Source organism: Oncorhynchus nerka, linkage group LG2 (assembly GCF_034236695.1).
Source record: "Oncorhynchus nerka isolate Pitt River linkage group LG2, Oner_Uvic_2.0, whole genome shotgun sequence".
NCBI lineage: Eukaryota > Metazoa > Chordata > Actinopteri > Salmoniformes > Salmonidae > Oncorhynchus > Oncorhynchus nerka.
The window spans coordinates 92,952,808-92,956,296 of NC_088397.1; the positions used below are offsets into that span (position 1 = coordinate 92,952,808).

The 3,489-nt window shown below is 44.3% G+C and overlaps 1 protein-coding gene across 1 annotated transcript; it reads right to left on the bottom strand.

Moving 5' to 3' along the window:
- LOC115125361 (L-rhamnose-binding lectin CSL3-like) lies at nucleotides 1-3,127 on the bottom strand. Its single transcript, XM_029654867.2, has 9 exons — nucleotides 3,039-3,127; nucleotides 2,814-2,849; nucleotides 2,689-2,733; nucleotides 2,420-2,555; nucleotides 2,175-2,293; nucleotides 879-923; nucleotides 643-778; nucleotides 458-565; nucleotides 1-233 (listed from the first exon to the last, which is right to left on the bottom strand). Exons 1-8 carry the CDS (start codon nucleotides 3,067-3,069, stop codon nucleotides 460-462), a joined length of 654 nt encoding a protein of 217 aa, XP_029510727.2. The 5' UTR covers nucleotides 3,070-3,127; the 3' UTR covers nucleotides 1-233; nucleotides 458-459.
- Between the last annotated feature and the right edge of the window lie 362 nt (nucleotides 3,128-3,489).

A 3,489-nucleotide genomic window follows, 5' to 3' on the forward strand; every position in this document is an offset into this window, starting at 1 on the left:
TATTGGTGTGACATTTATTAATGTACAAGAGGCAACTAGTATCTTCTTCCTGCCGCTTCGTTTAAGTCAGACCAACAACCACAGTTCAGAAATTGTTTAAGAAATGCTTCAGCACAATGTACACAGGTTTACAATGGTCATTGAAGTTGATTTAGAGGTTGGAGGAAAACAGCACGACCTGATGAAGATGTCCCAGAAGCCTTGTACATCTTCAGGTTCCCCAGGAAGATATCCTGAAAGACAAAATCGTCAGCAGGGTAGGCTAGTGGTTAGAGAGTTGGACTAGTAACCGAAAGGTTGCAAGTACAAATCACCGAGCTGACAATGTACCAATCTGTCGTTCTGCCTCTGAACAGTGGGTTGTCATTGAAAATAAGAATTTGTTCTTAACAGACTTGTCTAGTTAGATAAAATACAAATTCTAGTTCCCAGTCATGTGCACATGTACAAAACTCACGTTCAGTCACAGGTGTAAGCCACATCCAAGTACTTATAGGTTCCGACACAGGGGTCACCGAACACAGAGTTGGATACCTTGACGATACAATGGCGCTCTCCATCACACCTGTGTGTCAACAGGTAGAGGTTAACACCACAGCCAATGACTTTCTACAGCTAAATGCACACTGAAGGTTTCAGTACCTTTCTGCCATTTCGCTGGTGGTGGATTGGCTGAGGCAGTTGGTGTTTTTGAGTTGTTTATGTGGGCGCCCAATGGAACACACATCGTGTTGACGACGACCATAGTTGGCACGCTGAATACGGATCTCACCTCGATCTGAGGAAGAGAAAGGACAAACCTGGGTGTTGGTGTGGGCTAGTGACTAATATACACAGCACCACATGATTAAACTGTACGGTAGTGTTGACCAGCTTACCACATAGTAGTTGAGAATCAGAGCCTTCACATATGATGCTGCTTACTGCAAAGACAACACAGGAGTTACACCACTGGCCAGACAAATTAAGACATACATTAGCCTGGTGAAGTGTTAGTGATGGGCACTAACAGGGAATGTTGATTTCAGGTGCATTTTTATAAGTCATTATAAACTTGTTAGCATGAACTAAAGTACAAAAAGTTAGGCTCGTCATCTGCCACCGTTACCTTGTAGTTTCACTTCCGTATGAGCAGTTCTCGAAATGCTAACATTTGAAGCACACTGGCTGGCTAGACCTAAACTGGTGAAAAAATTAAGTTGACCGCTACACCTAATCTGTATATCTATGCCGTTTGTGCCAGCTGTCTGATTGCCTATAAACCCTACAAAACTGTGGGAGTTGCGCTAGCTAGTTTCCGTTCACTGAAACATTCAGTGGTAAACCAGATTAAGTGCACAAGCATCAAATAAGCTTGAGACACTTCCCTCCCATGTTCTTGCTGGCTAATTGAGCTAGATATGTAAATATAGCTAGTAACAGCAGGAGCATATGAGACAAGTTAAAAAAGTAACAGCAAATCGGGTAGTCATTCAGCAGTTATGGCTTGGGGGAAGTAGAAGCCGTTCAGGGTCCTGTTGGTTCCAGACTTGGTGCATCCGTATCATTTGTTATGGTGTAGCAGAGACCAGTATAACTTGGGTGGCGCGAGTCATTGACAATGTAGGGCCTTCCGACACACGGTGTCGAAATCCTGATGCAGGGAGCGCGGCCTCTGATGTACTGGGCCGTACGCTATACCCTCTGTAGGACCTTGTGGTCAGATGCCATACCTAGTGGTGATGCAGCCAGTCAAAAAGCTCTCAATGGTGTAGAATTCAGGATCGGAGGGCTGAAAGCAATCCTTTTAGCCTCCTGGCAGGGAGGGGCTCGGCCCTCCGTTTCCTGTAGTCCAATACCAGTTCCTTTGGCATCACACTGCCAGGTCTCTGACCTCCCTATAGGCTACTCAAACTAAACAAGTAGCATATCCACAGCTTGCTAGGGTTAGTTATCAGGTGTGGGTGGTTTACACTTGGAGAAACAAAAGTTAACAAGCTGGTACCATAGGGGAACCAACTCATTATATTCCTTTTCTAGCAATCAGCTGAGCTTACTTTTTTACAAGATTAAAAGTGGGTAGGAGAATTAAACAATATCCCAACATGCCACAGTCATACCGACAATACGTCAAATCAAAATATGGATATCGGTGCCCACCACTAAGTATTATTAGCACACATTCAGAGACTGACTGGTTTCTTGCTGTTGGACACAGGAGTATTTGGTGTCCAGGTACTTATAAGTCCCGACACAGGGGTCTCCAAAAACGAAATTGGATGCAGGGACAATACACTCGCTCTTCCCACCACATCTGTGTGTTTCAAAGACATGTTGAGGTCATGAGTTCATACAGGTAAACACAACAGGTTCCAGCACATTTCTGCCATCTTGCTGGTGGTGGTTTACACTACAGCCAAGGAGTTACAGGTTCTAGTACCTTTCTACCATCTTGCTGGTGGAGGATTGGCTGAGGCAGTTGGTGTCGGTGAGTTGGTTATCAGGGCGCCCAATAGAACAAACATCGTGTTGACGACGACCGTAGTTCACACGCTTGATATGGATCTTACCTCCATCTGAGGGAGATGGAGAACAGTGAGGCACGAAGGAGAGCCAAGTATGGGTCTCTATGGTGTGGGCTAGTGACGCTAATCTACAGTATAAACGATCATAGGTGAGTATACTGTTCAGCAGTGTGGACTAGCTTACCACATTGCAGTAAAGCATCAGAGCCTTCACACGTGATGCTGATTGCTGCCAGGACAAATAAACAGGAATTACACACCACTCACATTAACTTGGTTAAGTAGTATCATCATTATTACATACAGTACCTCCATCTGTTAGTGTGCAGCAAGCTGTAGCCAGCACTGAAACAACATCACACAGCTAGTTCAGCAACATATGCACTTGGACCATGAAGCTACAACTCATGCTTTGAATACCTTTTTGCCCAAAAGGAACTGAATGTACCTGTATTTCTTTTTACTTACAAATACAAACATTTGGTCATATATATTTAAATTCTAATCTGCTCAGATACAGATTTGTATACTCACATGTGACCACCGTCAGTCTCAACATGCGCATGATGCCAGGTACAGGAGTGGTACTAACAGAGACAATGCAACTGATGATGACAAGATCCAATACACCTGGTATTTATGTTATGTGACATGTCTTAATTTACCCAGGTGTATCTATTTGTCTCCAGGTGCACCTCATTGCAAATAGGGGCCGGCGTTTGCCGGTCAAAACCTGGCTATTGAGTCAGTCTCATGGAGTTAGATAGAGGACTCTAGATGGATGAAATCCATTTTGGCATGAACATTGCCTTTGAGGTCTTCCAACATTTTAAAGTAGCCATCTATGGCAATCAGGCCTACCACTGTTGTCAACAAACTTGATTATTGAGTTGCCACTCAGTCATGGGTGAACAGGGAGTACTGGAGGAGGCTTAGATCAGACCCTTGTTGTTCCACAGTCTTGAGGATCAGCGCGGCGGATGTG

What these genes read in the sequence shown, in the direction of transcription:
- LOC115125361 (XM_029654867.2), bottom strand. Translation starts at nt 3,069, where the DNA reads ATGCGCATGTTGAGACTGACGGTGGTCACAT. An exon ending in GAGACTGACGGTGGTCACAT is followed by an intron (nt 2,850 to 3,038) that starts GTGAGTATACAA and finishes ATGTTGTTTCAG; the next exon opens with TGCTGGCTACAGCTTGCTGC. An exon ending in TGTCCAACAGCAAGAAACCA is followed by an intron (nt 924 to 2,174) that starts GTCAGTCTCTGA and finishes TTGTCTTTGCAG; the next exon opens with TAAGCAGCATCATATGTGAA.